The following is an 18,273-nucleotide window of genomic DNA, read 5'->3' as shown; positions in this document are numbered from 1 at the left end:
CAGAATCCCAGGATGGCTTGGGTTGGAAAGGATCTTAAAGCTCATCCCTTTCCAAACTTTCACTAGACCAGGCTGCTCCAATCCCCATCCAACCTGCCATGGAACCCTTCCCAGGGATGGGGAAAAAAATCTTTCTTGGCTTTGGACTTCTCGACCTCAGTTTCAAAGCTCTGTCCCATCCCTTTGCTTTTTCAGTTTTTCCCATCTTTATTTTGCTCTCGTTTTTGTGCCTTCTCTGGAGAGTTCTTTCATCTCACTCTGCCTTGCACCACTGAACACCCATCAGTGTCTTGTCCGCCTTTAGGTTGGTCTTTGGTCCAAAGTGGTGTGGGTGAGCTGAGCTGTCCATGCCTGAGGTTTTTTGTCACCTCCTTGGACAGTGTGTCATTTGAGGTCATCTTGGCTTTGAGGCAGGAGAGCTGTGGGCACATTGTCACTCTGTGCTGGAGAATTCCAAGAGGCTGCAGAGGCAGGAGAGCATGGAGACCTTCATGTTGATCAAAATGAGCTGTATAACCATGCTACCCCTGCTGCAGGGCGGGATTGATTTAATTTCGCCCCAAAATCATGCTGACAATAGCCTGGGATTAATTTCTACTTGTCCTGCTGGTGTTGCTTTGCACTGTGGACTGTTGCATTTCTTCTGCCAGGTGCTCTTCATCCTCCTCTGGAGATACCTGCTCTGATTGCTTCCACTTCTGACAGTGTCCCTCTGAATCAGCAAACTCACAAATCCATCCCTTCCATTGCTGATAGCAGAGCCTGCAGAAAAACTCTTGGTCTCCAGCTTGCACTTCCCAAAGCTGTTTTCTTGATGTTCTTCAAGAATGCAGCACATTCCTGTTTGGTTTTTTTTACATCTGTTGTATTTTAGAGGAGCTTAGTGGGCCCCTGGATCCCTGAAGGTGTCCAAGGCCAGGTTGGATGGGGTTTGGAGCGACCTGGTCTAGAGGAAGGTGTCCCTGCCCATGGCTTAGGCTGGAACAGGATCATCTTTAGGTTCCCTTCCATGATTTTTTTTATGACTCTGTGGACAGGCAGGTCTGTGGTCTCCAGCTTGCACTTCCCAAAGCTGTTTTCTTGCTATTCTTCAAGAATGCAGCACGTTCCCGTTTGGTTTTTTGACATCCGTGGCACTTGGAGGAGCTCAGTGCTCCATGCATGAAATGGGCTGTCACAGAGTGGGCTCAGCAGCCTGGCTTTCCCATGACTTTCCTGGGAAAGTTGTTCAGCCTGGAGAAGATTCCAAGGAGACCTTAGAGACTCTCGCAAAACCTAAAAGAGCTCCAAGAGAGATGAGGAGAGACTTGGACAAAGGCCTGGAGTGACAGGACAAGGGGGAATGGCTTCCCACTGCTTGAGGGCAGGGCTAGGTGGGATATTGGAAGGAATTGTTCCCTGTGAGGGTGGGGAGGCCCTGGCACAGGGTGCCCAGAGCAGCTGTGGCTGCCCCTGGATCCCTGGAAGTGTCCAAGGCCAGGTTGGACAATAAGCCAAGGTGTCCCTGCCCATGGCTTAGGTTGGAACAGGATGATCTTTGAGTTCCCTTCCCAGCTAAGCCATTCTATGATTGTTTTTATGATTCTGTGGACAGACGGGTCTGTGGGCTGTGCTTAGTTTGTGCTCCTGACCCTGCTCTGCTTGGTGAGCAGAGGTGTCCTGTGTCCCACATAGCTGGGATAATCTTTAAGCTTTGGGTTGAGTGGCTTTTGCTTAAGCCTTGTTTCATAAAACTCAACTTGCAGGTTTGAGACTTTTTGTCAAGGGGATGGGATTTCTTTCTTTCATCTTATTTGAACCCTCATGGTATGTTTGAGTCTTTCCTGGGAAAGACAAGGAGAATTGGTGAATGATTGGGAAGTTTGCCTAAAGTGCTGCTTTTCTGAAGATTTTTGGAAAAGTCGTTTCACTTTTTTTTTTTTTTTTTTTACCTTATTTCCCTGCAAGAATTTCAAAGGGATTTATGGAGTTGTTTCTTTATAAGTAAAAGTTTGGACTGTTTGAATGGTTTAGTCAAAACAGGAATGTCATGAAGTGGATTTGTGTATTGGGGATCTGTTGCTTTTTAATTACACATGGTCCTGCTCCCCTTTCCTGGTATTTTTCTTCAGTTTTTTTCCCAATTCTGTTGATTTTTTGAGACTTCTTCCCACAGTCTTGATGTTGAACTCACTGTCACCTTGAGGTTGGCCTGGAACACCTCAGAATTGTTTCCTTGTTTCCCAGTGTTAACTCCATGCTTCTCACCCATTGGCTACATCCCGTAGGTGCAGATCTCAAAATACTTCACAAAGGAGATAAAAATCATTAGTCCTATTTTCCAGATACCTTCAGGTACTTCTGGCAAACCAAGCAGAGGAGCCCTTGTAGAGAGGGCTCTATCAGGAGCTTCCTCATGTGGAAATCACATGTGCAGCTCGATGAAGAGGTTGGGTAGTTTATAATTTTTTTGGTTTAGACCTGCTAGAATTGTTAGGATTAAATGGAACTGTGTGTGTCTGGGGTGAAATTAGAAAAATACTCAATTTTTGGTGGAGGCTGTCTGAGTCCTACAGTGGAATGATGAATTTCTGCAGTGTAGCTTTGACCACAGCAACAGCTATTTTTATTTTTGGATAAAGCTTGGTTGAGCATGTTGTGGTGCCCTACCCTTCTTCTTTTCAGGGTGACTTCCTAAAGGAGAGAGCTTCCAGACAGGCAGAGCCAGAGCTGCTCCCAGTGAGGCTGGGTGGGAAAAGCCACTGTGGTGGAATGGGTTTCTTAAATTCCACCTCGTGGGCTGCCTGGGCTGGCTGCAGCACCAAGCTGAGCTGGGCAAGCAGCTCCATGGGGAATGTGCCATAATCCCATCTGGGAGTCCCAGAGATGGCCAGCTTTGGGCTCACAGCCATCCCAACAGTGGATGCTTCACCCTCTCCCTCCCTCTTGCTGGAGCTGGCACCCATTTCCCACACTCCTGACCTCTCCCGGATGGGACTGTGGGTGCTGCAATCCCCAGGACACCAGAACCCCCCCAGGAAAGCCCTGCCAATGCTGTCCATCCTGAATAGCTCTAATCCACTCTTAATTCAGCTCCTGGATGAATTGAAGGCTGCACCCTTGCTGGCATCTCCTCCAGAGTATCCCATTAAAGCCATGACTCCCTGGCTCCCTGCACCCTCTGGGCTTTCCCTCATCAGGATTTCTGAAGCAAATTCAATCCTGGAAGTTTGCATGGCGAGAAGAAGCAGATTCTTTGGTGTTGGGTGGCTGGCAAAGAGGCTCTGCTCTTCCCAATGGCAATCCTTAGCAGAGAAATTATTAGGGAGATCTTAACCATATAATGTTTTGGCAGGGTGCTGGGTGGCACTCGTTGCTGCTGCTGCAGTATGTTTTTGGGGTTTTTTTTAAATTAAAAAAAGAAGGACAATAAAGTAGGCTCTTTTTTTTTGTTGGAAAAGAAGATTTCATGTTATCTGTGTTTGCAGGCTTTCTGGCTCATATGCTGGAGGAATCCTTGCTGCGGGGGTGTTTTCATTTTCTCGTCTAACATGGCAGTGGTCCATCACGGCGGAGGTTTTCAGCTTAAACAATCTGTTTGTGGGGCTGCTGATGGCTCTCACTGCTCATTTTGAGGAGGCATCCACTGCAAAAGAGAGATCAAAGGTAAAACATCTCAAGCAAAGTGAATGGTTCTTTATTTTGTTCCTAATTGGTTAGCACCTGTTTGTTTAATTTCCTGTTCGTTTACTGCTGGTTTAGTTTTGTTTAGGTAAAAAGGCCAAGTTTTGGGTCTTGCTTCAGCACCTGTGCTGGGTGGGGTCCATCCCTGACCTACCTGGGTGTTCAAAAATAACAAACATTGAAAAAACCCTGCCCACTTTGCTTAAGGATTGACTTGGGACCTGTTGGATGGGTTTGGGATTGATTTATTTAATACTCACAGTATGGAAGCAGGAAAACCAAAATCATTTCAATCTAAACATTTTAGTTCATCCTGCATCAAAGACACAAACTAGGCTGTGAGTGTTCAAGGTTTTGTTTTAAGAATTGGTAATTTTCTTGGGGGTAAATGGATATATTGTACAGAAACCTTCATCTAATCAGAAACCAGGTTCCAACTCAAAAACGGGAACGAGCAAATTTTCCATCAGTTTTTCTTTTGAAATTAAATGTGCTCTTAAAATAATGGCATTGTTAAACACAGAGACTTTAAATTTCATGCTGTATTTTCTACTTTATAAACAGACTAGTCAGCCAAATGATATTTTTGCTCAGCAGTCTTGTTCTTTCTACTTTTGTTTGCCCGAACATCTGATCTCTTTTCCTCCGACAGACTTGCCTGCTGTGACTCCTGTAAATTGTGTGAATAAAGGGATTTTTGTCAGGCTAGGCTAGAATTTCAGGAGTCTGCAGTGGTAGTTTACTCAGCTTCATGAGTTCTCAAATAACATGTTTTATCAATGGCTACAGAGACCTTGTTTTACCATTGGATTTTTTTAAAAATTATTATTATTATTTTCTAATGAGCAGCAGTCCCAAGATCCCCACAACCTGAACTCCACAGACATGGAGCTGGGCATTTTCCAGCCTTCTCCCATGTTTCACATGCCTGGTTTCCAATGAGATTTTCAAAATTAGATTTTCAGAAGCAGTTAAGGAGCTTGTTCTAATGTTTTTTTGAGTGTCTGGCATCCCACGCCTGGAAGAAGCCAGGCTGCCAACAGCAAGCTTGCAGTGCTTTTCATAAATCAGATGGTCATACAGACATCATATTGGAGCTCATCCATGTGCTTAAAAAATGACTGAGGTGGTTCTGAGCCCTGCCAGGCAGCTCTGAGACCCACAAAGGTTTTTCTGAGCTAATGGCAAAGTGCTTCCATGGCAGGGCAGTGTCCAGCATGGAATGCTGAGCACTTAAATAAAAATTACAAAGTGATCCCATCAGTACACAAAGGCAAGTGTTTGCATCTCACACATCACCTTTACCAAGGGCTGGAACAAGCAGGGGAGGTTTAGATTGGATATCAGGAAAAGGTTCTTTCCCCAGAGGGTGGTTGGGCACTGGAACAGGTTTGAAGTTTTGGAGTAATGAGGGGTATCACCTTTAATTCCCATGGATTAGGAAGTTTGTGCAGCCCTGACTTTAGCCTAATGCAGAGGAAAAATCATTCCTGTTAAAAAAAATTAGATTTCTGTAGGTAATGGCTTTATTTTAGGACATTTCTGAAAAATCACACAGAGTGAACAGCTGGGCAGCCTCCCCTGTGCAGCTGGGTTCAGGAATTGGGGCTCATCCCATCATTATGATGTGATGATGCTGCACAGGATCTCTGTATGCATGGAGGCATGGCTGTTCAGCTGGACACTTCTTAAAGATTGTTTTCTCTTAAACAGTTGGAATCTCCCTGTAACAAATAAAAAAATCCTCTGAGTTCTGTGTTACAACTGCCCACTGCTCACTGGTGTATTTGCCTTTCTCCTCTAAGGATTCTGTGCTGAATCTTTTTGATCTCTGGATGTTTTTGCAAATTTGTAAATAGTAATTGTGATTTTTTTTTTTCCCTCCCAGATCTCTAAATTGGGTGCCTTTTGCTGTGGGCTCAGTCTGTGCAATCAGCACACCATAGTGCTTTATGTTGCTTGTGTTGTGCCCTGGGTTCTCTCACAGCTTCTCAGAAGGAGGGTATGTATTTACAGACATTTACACACTCACACCTCTGTTTTTCTAAGGCTGGGATTATTTCTTCTCCCCCAGAACTTGTGCCACTTCTAAGTTGATGTGTGTGATTAATCTGACACCACAGCCACTGATCTCAAGGGGCGTCTGATTTAAAGAGGGTCTACAAGAAGGCTTTTGACAGGAGCATGGAGTGATAGGAGAAGAGGCTTTAAACTGATAGAGGGCAGGGTTAGATTTAGATATTAGGAAGAAATTCTTCCCTAAGAGGGTGGGGAGGCCCTGGCACAGGTGCCCAGAGAAGCTGTGGCTGCCCCTGGATCCTTGGCAGTGCCCAAGGCCAGGTTGGACAGGGCTTGGAGCATCCTGGAATAGTGGAAGGTGTCCCTGCTCGTGGCAGGGGGTTAAAACAAGATGGTATCTATGTTCCCTTCCAACCCAAACCCTTCTGAGGTTCTGTGACCACAGTTTAGGTCTTTGCTCATGCTGGTGATCTGTGACCCCCTTGTGTCCCCTGGCACAGGAGTGCTCTGCCCCAGCTGCTTGCAAATACCCTGTGAGCTAAAATAATACTTGGAACTAAAAACTCAGACTTCTCCATGCCAACAGCTCCCCTGGAGAAGAGTTTCTGTGTGTTGGCTCCTGGAAAGCAGGAAAAGCCACATCCACCCTGTGTGGTTCTCACTAGTGGCACAGGGCATAACTAAGCCTGGGTGAAGCACATGAGCTGCAAGAAATGTGATGCAACTCAGACAAGCTTGATCCAAAATCTCTTCAGCATCCCCAGCAAGTCCCTTTTCTGGCCATATATTTCCATTAACACAATCAATAATCACTTCTGCAGTATATTTGTTTGGGGTTTTTTTGAGCAGGGAGGTCCAGAGAGACCTCTGTGGTTTCCAGCAAAGGCAATGCTGTGCCAATATGATAATCCTGGGAAATACTTTGGACAGCCAAGTAGTGCCTGCTGCAGGAAACCACAGAATAAGATGGAAACAGATGGAAAACTGCCTTTTTAAAGTACAAATGAGCCACCTTCCTTCTGGAGGAGCTCTGACCACCATCATTATCAAGCTCCTTTCTCTGCTCCACAGATCATCACTCCCAGTAACCCCAAATGCTGAGGAAGTGCTTTGATTGACAGGGCAGTGGCTAACGACAAAGCAAGCGTGCAATATTCTAGGGTGGGATTTTCCAAAGCACTTAAAGGAGTTAGGCACACAAGTCCCTTTGAAAGTCTTGTCTCCCTGACCCCTTAGGCAGTGTCGAAAATCCCACCCCAAAAGTTGGCCTATCCAATTTAGCCAGCCTAATCACGATCAAGTAAATGGCAAAACTGACTCCTGATGATGGTGATGATGTGTGCAGTTGTACTAGAGCAGCATTTATGTGGGCTTTTTTTTTTTTTTTGCCAGATGGAAAACCAGCCAACTCTTAATCGCTGCAAAGTGGGTTATCTCAGCCTTGCAGTGCTTCAGCCATCTATGCATGTCATGCCATGATTTAAATGTGAAAGATGCAATGAGTATGATACTCATGAGTCCTAGCTAATATTATTTGCTTCACTTAAATTTCACCCTGCCATGCAAAGGAGATCAGTTTGATGCAGTTTCCTAGTAATCCACAAAATCGTAAGGTTTAACATAGCATTTTGTAGGGACTTACTATAAATTGAGAGATCAGCTCTGTGTAAATATATTTGATGTTTTTTCTTTATCTGTTCTTGAAGTTCCAGCCTGATTAAACTAAAATAAACATTGTTATGCAATATGACATATTTTGGTGCAGGAATTGTCCCTAGGCCATTTGCTGAAGTTGGGTTTATGCTTCTTGGCTGGTTTGCTGCCTTATCTCTATCTGCCGGCTTCGTCCTACCTCAATCGAGCCCGCTGGACATGGGGAGACCAGACGACTTTTCAAGGATTTTTGACCCACTTTCTGAGGGAAGAATATGGGACATTCAATCTGGTAAACAAGGGTCACTGCCTAAATTGCTTCCTTTTCACTTATGCAACAGCAGAGATGTTCTGTTCGTGACGATTAAGGGCTCGCGGGGAAGGAAATTGAAAATGTTTCATTTTGTAAGCATTCATTTTGGATTTCGACCTCCTGACCTGTCAGGTTTTCTGGGAATGGGTCACATGGCTGGGAAAGCAAAGAGATAATACTCATTGCCTATGGGGTGAGCTATATTATTTCCTGGGAGCTGTATGGGTGTCTTATGTGTGTAGGAGCCCAAAAAACAAACTGTGCCAGAGGGAGTCGGTGACATCAATTTTGTGGTGTTTTTAAGATGAATTTTGTCTTATTTTTCTATTTTTAACTCAGACATTTAAAGAGGTCACAAGCAGTTTTCATTTAAAAGCTATTCCTCTTTAATTTACTGATGGTGAATTTAAGTGAGTGGTTGTTTTGAGGGTTCTAAATTATTCCTCTTAACTAACTAATGTTGAATTTAAGTGAATGGTTGGTTTGAGGGCTCTCAGGAACCTCTGATCTGAGTTACTGAGGTCTCTGCTCTTTCCAAGAGAAGGAAGAATCCATGGTTGCTTTCAGAGTGTAGGGTTTGCATCTGCCTCCTCCAGCCCTGACTTGGATGTTGGGTCTGGCCACCCAAGGAAATCACCAGCCCATCACCCCAGAGTCTGTCCTGCTTCCAAGTTTTCAGGGCAGAGGGCTGGGAAATCACACCACTGGGAGGAAAATGATAAAAAGGTGTGGTCTGCATGTTCTGTCACTCCCTGGAGTCCTGGAGCTCCACATCCTCAGAAATCACCCTTCACATGCAGCCAGCGGGACACAGCATCACTGCCACTGTGCCATTCCACCCTTCTCAGAGGGCTGTGTGGCTCTAGGGTGTGTGTCAAAAGACATGATAATTCCTGCTGCTGCCACTAAATCTGCCCAAAAACTCCTGCCAGATCAGGTCCAGCCTCTGAGACTTCCCCTGTTGTCCTGTTCCCAGCTGTCTCCTGAGAATCAGCCTCCACTGGGCAGAGCAATACCAAGGCATGCAAATCCCTTAACTCCTCTCTCCATCAAATGTGATGAATTCAAGTTGATGTTCAGGAGGCTTAGGGATGGACTGTGTGTAATCCTACACCACAAATCACATTTAGGATGAACTTGTCTGAAGCAGGAGCAATAAATACAGCAAAATCCAGGCGTTTGGTCCCGGTGCCAGTTGGGATAATGCCAGAGCACTGCTGGGTGGACAGACAGCTTTTACATCCCATAGCTCTGTTTTAAGGGCAGGCAGGGTCATTAAAAAAAGCCCAGAAGATACTTTGGAGAGGGTTCCACCTGTAAGCTCTGGGTCAGAAATGTCATCTCTGTGGTGGATGTGTCCAGGGCCATCAGCTGCCAGCAAGGTGGGGCTGCAGGAGCTCTGAGCCGGTTCTCCATCTTCTTAACACTTATTTTTTAATCAAATCCTGGATGCAATTAGCTATTTCATTTTTATTGAGATTAAATATTCCTTCCAGACCTCCTGAATCTGTTCACCTTATCTTTAATCTGGTAGCTTTCGAACAAGCAGCAATTAAGGTAATTCCTCCTCTCCACACATCATGTCTTTTTCCCAGTCTTGTGCCATGGATTGCAGGTCTCTACAATAAATATTTACATTATCTCATAAAGATTTTGTACAGCTCTGCATTTGTCAGGGCAGGGGAGACAGGAGCAAGTCTGGTAAGCAAGGAGGAATTGAGCTTGTCTCAGGCTGTGGGGAGATGTCACAGAAAATAATTGCACCATGAAGATACAGAACATGGCCTCAGACTGGGGCAGGACAGGTTTAGGTGGGATATTAGGGAAAAAAAAAATCACAGAAAGGATGGTCAGGAATTGGAAGAGGCTGAATAGGCAGTGGTGGAATCCCCATCCCTGGAGGGATTTGGAAGATGTGTGGATGTGGCACTTGGGGACACGGGTTAGTGGTGGGCTGGGCAGTGCTGGGGGAATGGTTGGACTCAATGACCTCAGAGGGCTTTTCCAACCCACATGATTCCATGATACAGCAGAGACCATGGTTGAACCATATGCCATGCTCTAATCACAGGATAATGAGTTGCCAGCACCTTGAAGAAGTGCTTATCCAGGGGTGAATCCTTCAGTGGCATCACATAAACCAGGCATGTGGGAGAACACCTTGCAGTGAAGGTTTGAGCAGAGGTTGCTGCCTTTCTTGCAAACAGAAAATGAGGACACTTTCCTTCCCCCAATCAGTGTGTGGGTTCCTCATGGGTTTCCTTTGTTTTTATTTCAGGCCAAGTCCGAGACAGGATCCAGTATGGGAGAGATGCTGCTGTGAGTGACACCTTGGCTGTGCCTTTCACCTGCTGCTGCTGCTCTCCTTTGGCCCAGAGTAGCTCCTGTCCTTCCTTTCCTCACCCTGTCCAGAGCTGGGGCCATGTGTGTCCAGCACAGGGACAGCATTCCTGCCCTCTGGCTTCCCCACTGAAGGAAAAACACTGAATCCCCCCATCCCAGTGATTTTCCCTTCAAAATTCTACCATATAACCCACCTTGTCCCATTTCTGGTAGACTCAATCCCAGCAGAATGGGAATATATTCTCTTGTGCTTATTCCCTGTTTCTCTTGACACTTTAATTGAGTGCAGGGATTTGGGGGTGACACATCCATGCTTTAATTTCTCCACAGTTTCCAGCTGGCACAGATGAAGTCAGAGCTCTCCCTTCCTGTCCTTGCCCTGGCACTGGTGGCCTGTGTGAGCACAGCACTGCCACTGTAAGTTGAACAATATTTGCTTCAATGTGCATTTTTTTCCCCATTTTTCTTACTGCCTGCATGGGCAGCTTGTTTTGCCTTCTGCTTGCTGCTGCAGAAATTGCAGCAATTGGCTGTGGTCATCAATTATTAAGAGCAAAATATCCCTTACTCCTGGTTAACCCTGTGGCTTGGTAGGTGGCAAGCTTAAAACTCCTGAAATGCTGATGGCTTTGTGCTTTGAAAACAGAATTTCATAGATGGCAAAGGTAAAGAAGGACTCATCAGCTCCTTGTGTTAAATGCATTTAAGTATGCATGTTCAAGCACATACAATTTTTGCTTTGTTTTTCATCATGTCTCAGGAGTGATACTTTTTTTTTTTAATAGGAAAAAGCAGCAGAAATCATCTGTGATCTGGCTCTTCACTGGAATGCTCTGCCTTTATTCCCTTTTCTTTGCTTGGAGAGCAAATTTGGATGTTACAAAGCCTCTGTTTCTAGGTGTGGTAAGTTGCACTCCCAAAGTTCCTCTGGCACGTTAAATTTTTGAGAGAAACATTCAAAACCTTAAAAACCACCTGACCAGCAGCAGGCAGTTGTCTTGAAACTGCAGAAGATGCCAAAATAACATCTCCAAGGCCAGGTTGGATGGGGCTTGGAGCAGCCTGGCCTAGTGGGAGGTGTGGGATGGGGGAGGATCTTTATGGTCCCTTGCAGCCCTGCCCCAGTTCTGGGATTCTCTCTCCTAGGTGGAGCGGTTCTGGCTGCAGAGCAGTGCCGTGGTGGCTGTGCTGGCAGGGCTGGGTTTGGCCACTCTGGCCAGCCTTGGGAGGGACACTGTGCTGGGGGGCACCTGGCTGCTGCCATGCCTGGAGTGGCTTCCTGCTCTTGCCCTCGTGGCTTCTCAACTTTGGGCAAATTACAGGTGAGAAGTTCCTTTGGTGCCGCCTCTCAGGGTGACCTGGGGCGCTCCTGGGGTTTCTGGCTTTGGCTGGGAGTGGGAAAGGCTCTTTTCACACCCCACCCAAGCTTGCATGGTCACAGCCTGCAGAACCCCCTGGTCTGATCTCCCTCAGAGTCACCAACTCCAAGCTGTAAATGGGGATGTCATGGAGGCTGAGGGAAAAAAACCTCTGTAGATATGTAAATTTCTAAAAAACCCTTGTAAATCTCTGCTTTGTCTCCTAAGGAGGTTTGCAGAATTCATGTGGCCCGAACTTCTCTAGCTTTATTTCATTCTACCTTGTGTCCTGAAGTTTTTTCTTATTTTCTCCTCATTTTTGAAGATTTAAATCTGTAGTTTGGGGCTTCCCTATCCCATAACCCATGCTGTTCTTTGGATAGTAATCAGTGTCCTGGAAGGGATGCTCAGATACAGGCTGACCAAGGAAGTGCAGACTTCATCCTCAGGAATCCTTTCTTTTGGCACACCTTTTCCAAAGGCTTTTCCATAGGTGAGCCAATCATAGCTCCTGTCCTCAAGTGTCATCTGAATCCATACCTGGAGTATGTGCACACAACTTCAATGGAAACGATCCAATCTCAGATCATGTAAACTAACTTCTGCCTGACACTACAAAAACTTGGGGTTTTCAATATAATGGAAACATTAAAGGATTAGGAGGATTTCAAATGCTCTACAGAACCAATGTTGGACTGGCACTTCCAGCACCAACTAATAAGTTTTTAGATTTAGCCCAAGAAAAAATCAGAATTAAGGTGAAGGTGTATATTTTGGCAAAACTGTAGTGGGTGGTGCTTTCTGAGGGCCTGTGCTTTAAATGCTTTGTTTCTGCATCTCATTTTCTCTGGAAATGGAGATATTAAGTTGTTGTAGTGATTAAGTTGTTGACACTCTCCATCCCTGGAAGTTCAAGGCCAGGTTGGATGGGCTTGGAGCAACCTGGGACAGTGGAAGGTGTCCCTGCCCATGGCAGGGGGGTGGAGTGAGATGTTCTTTAAAGTCCCAACTCAAACCATTCTGTGACTGTGATGTTTCCAGCCTGACCAGGGTGGATTTCCCCTGTGGGTGCCTGTTGCATAAAATTCTTCAGAATTTCTGCAAAGCCATGCAAATACTTGGTTTAAACATTCTGATTTTCATCTGTTCTCTTCAGCACTTGTGATCAGAGCAACAACTACGTTGTTGATAAGTTTGCAAGGAACGTGCTGTCCTCCATGCCAACGGGGGCAGTGATCCTGCTCAGAGGAGACTTGCCAGGGAATGCTCTTCGTTACCTTCATTATTGTGAGGGGATGAGGCCAGATATCACCTTAGTGGACCAGGAGGTATGTGCAGAAAGTGCTGTTTAGAAAGGCAGATTTAAACATCAGCTGCAGAAGTTCAGTTGTTCCTTTGTCTCCTTAAAACTCAAGATGTGGAAATAAATAAAATTGATTTTTTTTAAGAGTCCTGGGTAACCCTGGGATGGAGTGTGGTGTGCACATTCCTTTTTCACTGAGAAATGGGAAAAGGAAAAAAAACCAAAAAGTTACTGGATGGGTCACCCACACTTCAACTGCCATATCATCCTCACACCTGGCTTTGCAACTTGTTGGCAAACCCCAAACCCAGTTCCTGGTGTTTAACCAAACCAAATCCCTGTTGTGTGTCTTACCAGCAGTGGCTATTTTGTGGTGGAGTGAGGACCATGTGCTTCTGATCAGACGGCACTGGTGACCCAGTCAGGTGCTGTGGTGTGACCATGGTGACCCAGCCTGGCCATGGTGACCCAGCCTGGCCATGGTGACCCCGTGCTGTGATTTAACTGTGGTGACCCAGTCTGGTGGTGTGGTGTGACCATGGTGACCCAGCCTGACCTTGGTGACCCAGTCTGGTGCTGTGTGGGACCATGGTGACCCAGTCTGACCTTGGTGATCCAGCCTGGTGCTGTGGTGTGACCATGGTGCCCCAGCCTGGCCATAGTGACCCAGTCTGGTGCTGTGTGGGACCATGGTGACCCAGCCTGGCCATGGTGACCCAGTCTGACCTTGATGACCCAGTCTGGCGTTGGTGACCCAGCCACTGCTGTGATTTAACCGTGGTGACCCAGTCTGGTGGTGTGGTGTGACCATGGTGACCCAGTCTGGCCATGGTGACCCAGCCTGGTGCTGTGGTGTGACCATGGTGACCCAATCTGGCCTTGGTGCCCCAGCCTGGCCATAGTGACCCAGTCTGGAGCTGTGTGGGACCATAGTGACCCAGTCTGGCCATGGTGATCCAGCCTGGTGCTGTGGTGTGACCATGGTGGCCCAGTTTGACCTTGGTGATCCAATCTGGCCATGGTGACCCAGTCTGGCCTTGGTGACCCAGTCTGATGCTGTGATTTAACCATGGTGCCCCAGCCTGGCCATGGTGCCCCAGCCTGGTCTCGTGTCCCTGCTGACGTGGTTGGTGACATCCCTGAGCAAATGGCCATTACTCCTGCAGAAACCATTTCTCCTGGCTGTAAATCTCCTGATTGCTGTTCAGATGGTGATAACAACTTTCATTGCAGATGATGACTTATGCATGGTATTTACCCAAGCTGGCAAAGCACTTACCTGGCGTTCATTTTCCCGGGAACCGGTGGAATCCTGTGGAAGGAGCATTACCCGACGGGACACTCGCCTTTAATCTCCATCGTTTCCTCCAAGTAAATAAACAGTAAGCATTCCTTTCATATGTAACAGCTTTCCTAAAATCTCTGACCTTTTTTTTTTTTTTTCCCCTCTTGAAATTGTTTATGGAACAGCTTGGTACTGCATCCAAAAGACCAATTTTCTCCACTGACTTCCTCCCCGGTGGCGAGATTATTTTTGCAATTAAAGCAAAATATCTCTGCAGAAGTAACTCCATCCGGATATAATATTGCCTGTTGTTTTGAGGTTGGTTTGGTTTTTAGGAAGGAGGGGGAAAAAAAGGTGATCTGCAGAGTGTTTACTGATGATTTTTTTGTTGTTGTTGTCAATACAATTCATCACAGAGAATAGGAACGTTCCTGTGTACTCAGAACGACGATGGTTGGAGAGCAAATTGCTGCTGCTTCTCCTTTGTGAACATTGTGGCCAACTGATTAGCATAGAATGAATGTATTCCAGGAATAATCATCATATAAAAATAGCTTAGTAAGAGTGGAGAAAGGATTAGATACTCACACGAATAAGAATAGCATCTGCATTTAGACTAGCTGGGGTGAGCCCTGCGAGGGTGGGGAGGCACAGGAGCACAGCCAGGTGCCAGTGGGCAGAAATGAGCTTCTGCTACAGCTTCTGGCCTGTTTGGGAAGTCCAGGAGAGGGGACAGGATGTGCCAGCTGTGCTGGCTGCTCAGGATGGGCAATGCCAGATGGGGAATTAAGCTGTTTTCCAGACTGCCCCAAAAGATGCCCGTGCTGATGGGAGATGTGCTGGGTGGGTGTGTTTGCTGCACAGTGCGGTGTGGTTTGGTTTGCTCAGGGACAGGGGGTGGCCCGTGGTCCATGAGGTGGCTTCACCATTGCTCTCTCTGTTGGTTTTTTTTGGCAGTAAGGAAGTGTTTGTCTGCATAGGTCTTCATGAAGGGGACTCAACCTGGAGAAGGAGCCACTCACTGTGGCCCTGGGGGACGTGTGAGAAGTTGGTTCCTTCTGGAGCTGTGTTTGACCCAGGAGAGTGGATTCGTCTCACAAGGAATCTCTATAACTGGACTGAAGACTATGGCAGGTACAAGGCAGAGGAGCCTCTGCTCCTTCCTGCTCATCATTTTCTGCCAGCAGCATTGCCACACCTGCTGCAGTGTTAGAGGAATCAAACAAGAGCCATAATCTCAATGTTTAGTGTTCTGGAGAGATAGCAGGGAGAAATTCTTCCCTGTCAGGGTGGTGAGATGCTGGCACAGCCCAGAGAGCTGGGCTGCCCCATCCCTGGCAGTGTCCCAGGCCAGCTTGGATGGGGCTTGGAACAACCTGGGATAGTGGAAGGTGTCCCTGCTCATGGCAGGGAGTTGGAATGAGATGATCTTTAAGGTCCCTTCCAACCCAAACCATTCTATGATCTGTGATTTTTTAATAGTGTGAAAAACGGCAAGGACATCTCTAGTCAAGTATGAGGTCCAATTCTGACCTTAAAACTTAATCAGGATCTAAAATTATTGAGACATCCAGAGGTTTAAATGTCATAGGCTGACCTGTGGTGGTAAAAAACATCTTTGGCTTTGAGATCTGGGATGCTGTGAAACACCTGAGACTCCTTCTGTGGAGAGAGAGGCACAATGTTTTTTGAATGACAGAAAATGAGCTGAATTCCCTGCTGTCAGAGCCACAGGTTTTCTTCTGCCTGGGAGGTCTGTAGCTGGGCTGGGAGGGTTGTGCTGGGTGAAACCCAGCGACGTGGATCTGATGGCTGAATTTCATTTCCATTCCCATTTAGTTTCAGCCCCTCTTCCTGGGAAGCTGTTGCCAACGAGGAGATGTGGCAAGCCAGGTAATTTTCCTTTGCTCTCTTCCAACAGCCAGTGGGCACTGCCAGCTCACTGGTGTGGAAACACACACCAAAGCAGGCAGCTTGATGGGCCGTGGCCTTATTGGGTCTGCACGTGCCAGGCTTTAGAAGGAAAAGGCTGGCAGGATGAGATGAAGCTGCCAGCAAAGCCTTCAAGAACGTGGCTGTTTTGTTCACCAAAAGGCTCTGCTCAAACTCTCTCAAAGGTAGTTGGGGTGTAGGGTGAGGAAATAGGTTATGGAGAGAAATTTCTATCACTGATATCTTTGCTGTCCCACATGTGGGATGTGTTGAAGCTGTGTGTAACCCTGTGATGGGAACTGGTTGCATGAAGCAGTTACCACATGGAAGTTTGTCTCCTTTTCCTAGGATGAAAACAGCTTTCTTCATCTTTGACCTCGCAGAAACAGCCAGTGTGACTGCAGAAATGAAAGCACAACTTTACACATTTGCATACACTGTAAGTCCTGGATTTGGGTTAGGAGTGCTCCCTGCATTCTAATTTTTTAGCCTCCATCATAATTTTTTTACCCCCTTTTCTTTTAAACATCTGGAGTCCATGGAAATGCAGTGTTTCCTGTAATCTGCATTCCCCTTGTTTATCCAAACTGGGAGCACAGCTGATCCAGAGAGATTTGTTCAGGGATTTTATCCATTGCCCCCTCGGTCACGGAGGATGCCAACAGCAAACCAGTCAACACCCTGCTTTTGCTATAATTATGTTGTCTGTGTTGGGCTCCAGACCCATGCCAAGAGATTGCTTGTCCTGAAGTCCCCTCCCTGCACTTGTCCCCTCTGTCATTACACAGTCGTGCGGTCTGAGCCAGCGAGTGTAAAATCCGACACTCTTCTCGCTGCAAATTAATTCTGCTGCATTTCACACCAAAGAATAACACCCATAAGCTGGTGTAGGTATCTCTGGAAATGCTGGACTGCCTGAGATGCCAACAGATGCACAAAGTGATCGGTGTGTGTCAGCAGAGAGGAGCAGTATTTCATACTCCAGCACAGAATCAACAAATGGTTTCCTTAATTCTTGCCCGTTTTTCTGTGATTTTTGCTGTTCTGCAAACTTCCCAGGCACATGCCTGCTGTTGAGCTTATGAATATTCCCACTCAAGTCAACAGACTGCTTAAGTCCTGTGGAAGACATCCTGATCTCCTGAAATATTGAGTAAATGTCTTGCAGGCGCGGAAGTTAAATCTCTTTTTTCCCCCAGCTTGGTGTAACACCTCTCTGGGGGAAGCACATAATGTGCTGTGGGGTTATCACCATCATCTGTAATGTTTCTAAACAAACAGCTGCTGTTGGAAGGGAAACGTTTCAACCCCCCTTGGATTTCTGATTCATGCTGCTGAATGGCAAACACAGAGCAAATTACAGAAATACTCCAGCTCTGGACTTGGACATCTAAATAGCATCTGTTTCTTTCCAGGCAGTTTTGAAGCACTGTTAAAAGCTGTTGCTCCCACTTTGTTCAATTAATTTGCTGCCTCTACCTTCTCTTTTTTTTTTTTTTTTTTTTTTTGTTCCTTTAACAGTCGTACAAAGAAATTGTCAGCTCCCATCCCCATCACCCGGTGAACTGGCACAAAAACTTCGCCATCGCCTGCGAGAGGATGCTGCGCCTCGGCCGGGGGGACGTGGACCCTGAAATGCTGCTCTCCCAAACTGTGAAACATTTCCTGCTCTACACCCAGAAGGCAGAGGATGATCCCCAGCGCCAGGACATCCTGCAGGCTGTGCAGCACCTCAGGGAGGAGCTGCAGGGGCTGAGGAGGAGGAAAGCAGAGCTGAGGCGCAGAGCTGGGTAGCTCCTGGTCCTGCTGAAGTGTTAAAGTTGGAACTTTAAATCTGAATTAGTCCTTGCCAGCATGACAGTGGTTTTAAAAGGGGACAGAAATGACAGCAGAGAGGAAATCCAGTGTGATCCCCTCTGCAGGAACATTGTGGTGTTTGATTTCTGTTGCCAAATGAACTTTTTTTGGGTAGGGGAAGCTCACCACTAAATAAAATATCAGGTTTCAAAAAAGAGAGTTTTCTTTTACAAGAAAACTATGAGCTTGTACTGTGAATATATATATTTTTTTTTTTTAATGAATGCAGCATCCATTCTAGATGTAAAAATGTATTTAGCATTTTATTGTTTCCTCTGTTGCTGAGCCAAGAGGTTTCCTAAAGCCATTTTTCATTAGCTGTGCTGTGTCTGTGTGTTTTTTGTGGTGGGTTTCCAGCAGGACAAGCTGGGGGATGGTGCCCTCCCAGGAGCCTGTTCATTCACTGTTCTGGATGTGCTCTGAGCCCTGGCTGTGCCTGTGCCCAAGGGCACTGCAGAATCATAATCACAGCATCCCAGAATGGTTTGGGTTAGAAGTGACCTTAAAGATCATCTCATTCCTCTCCCTGCTATGGGCAGGGACACCT

At 46.4% G+C, this 18,273-nt stretch overlaps 1 protein-coding gene across 1 annotated transcript in view; it reads left to right on the top strand.

Annotated features, from left to right (window-relative positions):
• TMEM260 (transmembrane protein 260) overlaps positions 1-18,043 on the top strand; it is a 64,100-nt gene extending 46,057 nt beyond the window's left edge. Inside the window, exons 5-17 of the mRNA XM_036384291.2 lie at positions 3,468-3,645; positions 5,552-5,665; positions 7,448-7,627; positions 9,927-9,967; positions 10,322-10,408; positions 10,777-10,894; positions 11,138-11,313; positions 12,506-12,677; positions 13,886-14,034; positions 14,895-15,071; positions 15,777-15,830; positions 16,218-16,308; positions 17,391-18,043. Of these exons, the coding sequence (XP_036240184.1) occupies positions 3,468-3,645; positions 5,552-5,665; positions 7,448-7,627; positions 9,927-9,967; positions 10,322-10,408; positions 10,777-10,894; positions 11,138-11,313; positions 12,506-12,677; positions 13,886-14,034; positions 14,895-15,071; positions 15,777-15,830; positions 16,218-16,308; positions 17,391-17,663 (1,810 nt within the window). The 3' untranslated portion in view covers positions 17,664-18,043. The remainder of the gene's footprint in view (positions 1-3,467; positions 3,646-5,551; positions 5,666-7,447; positions 7,628-9,926; positions 9,968-10,321; positions 10,409-10,776; positions 10,895-11,137; positions 11,314-12,505; positions 12,678-13,885; positions 14,035-14,894; positions 15,072-15,776; positions 15,831-16,217; positions 16,309-17,390) is intronic.
• Positions 18,044-18,273: the final 230 nt, after the last annotated feature.

The sequence above is a fragment of the Molothrus ater genome, chromosome 6 (genome assembly GCF_012460135.2).
Source record: "Molothrus ater isolate BHLD 08-10-18 breed brown headed cowbird chromosome 6, BPBGC_Mater_1.1, whole genome shotgun sequence".
NCBI lineage: Eukaryota > Metazoa > Chordata > Aves > Passeriformes > Icteridae > Molothrus > Molothrus ater.
Note: the sequence above shows the minus strand (reverse complement) of the source record. Positions and strands in the feature narration are given on the sequence as shown.